At 49.1% G+C, this 792-nt stretch overlaps 1 protein-coding gene across 1 annotated transcript in view; it reads right to left on the bottom strand.

The window, feature by feature from the left end:
• The window catches only part of PLCH2 (phospholipase C eta 2), a 66,926-nt gene that overhangs the window by 20,593 nt on the left and 45,541 nt on the right, over positions 1–792 (bottom strand). The window contains exon 8 of the mRNA XM_031062497.1: positions 394–514. Coding sequence (XP_030918357.1) covers positions 394–514 — 121 coding nt within the window. The remainder of the gene's footprint in view (positions 1–393; positions 515–792) is intronic.

The following is a 792-nucleotide window of genomic DNA, read 5'->3' as shown; positions in this document are numbered from 1 at the left end:
ACACTCTGCATTGTCCACAATCAGGCTATTCTCTCTTCGGATCCTTTATTCCCTGACTTGTTTCCTATCCCTGGAGCACCCAGGTGTTGCCTTGGCAGCACTAGAGTGCTCATCCAGAGAGACAAAGTGGTTTAACTGCCAGCCCTTCACTAAAAACATTCACTGGCAAAACCTGTTGTTCCTCATGTGTTCTACAAGCCAGCTCCACACCTCTGGGCAGAATGTCCCTACTCAGCTCTGCCTTGGTGTTTCTTTCTGAGGGATATGAAGGATTTCCCCCAGAAAACAACTCCAAATTCTGTCTGGAATTCTGGAACAGGGATGTACAAGGATGCCAGGCAACACTCCCATTCACAGCCCTGAGACTCAAAGGTTGGCAGGCTGGATACATACTCATTCTTGATAAAGGCATATTTGTTGATAGTTTCAATCACGTCTTTGAAGAGGATTTTGGAAGTCAGGGTGTATCCATGGTGGACAATTGGTTCCCCGTCCGGCCCGTCCCAGCAGTCAACTGTAGGACAGAAACAGTGACACCATCAGAGCAGGAACAGCTGAGCCAGCCTCTGTGGGGGACAAGAAAACCCTGAAATTCCCTTCAGCAGCCCAGCCAGGTTCATTCCCACCCTGCACTCCCTCCTCTCTGTGTTGAACATCCTTCCTGAGAAGGAACCTCCTGAACTTGGCCTCATGCTGGGACCAGGTGATTGTTCCCACTGTCTGAGAGAGCCCCAAGCAAAGAAACTCTTTTAAAAATTGCTGAGGACTTTATGACAGGAGAGAGGTGATGGA

The sequence above is a fragment of the Geospiza fortis genome, unplaced genomic scaffold, assembly GCF_000277835.1.
Source record: "Geospiza fortis unplaced genomic scaffold, GeoFor_1.0 scaffold37, whole genome shotgun sequence".
NCBI classification, from domain to species: domain Eukaryota; kingdom Metazoa; phylum Chordata; class Aves; order Passeriformes; family Thraupidae; genus Geospiza; species Geospiza fortis.
Note: the sequence above shows the minus strand (reverse complement) of the source record. Positions and strands in the feature narration are given on the sequence as shown.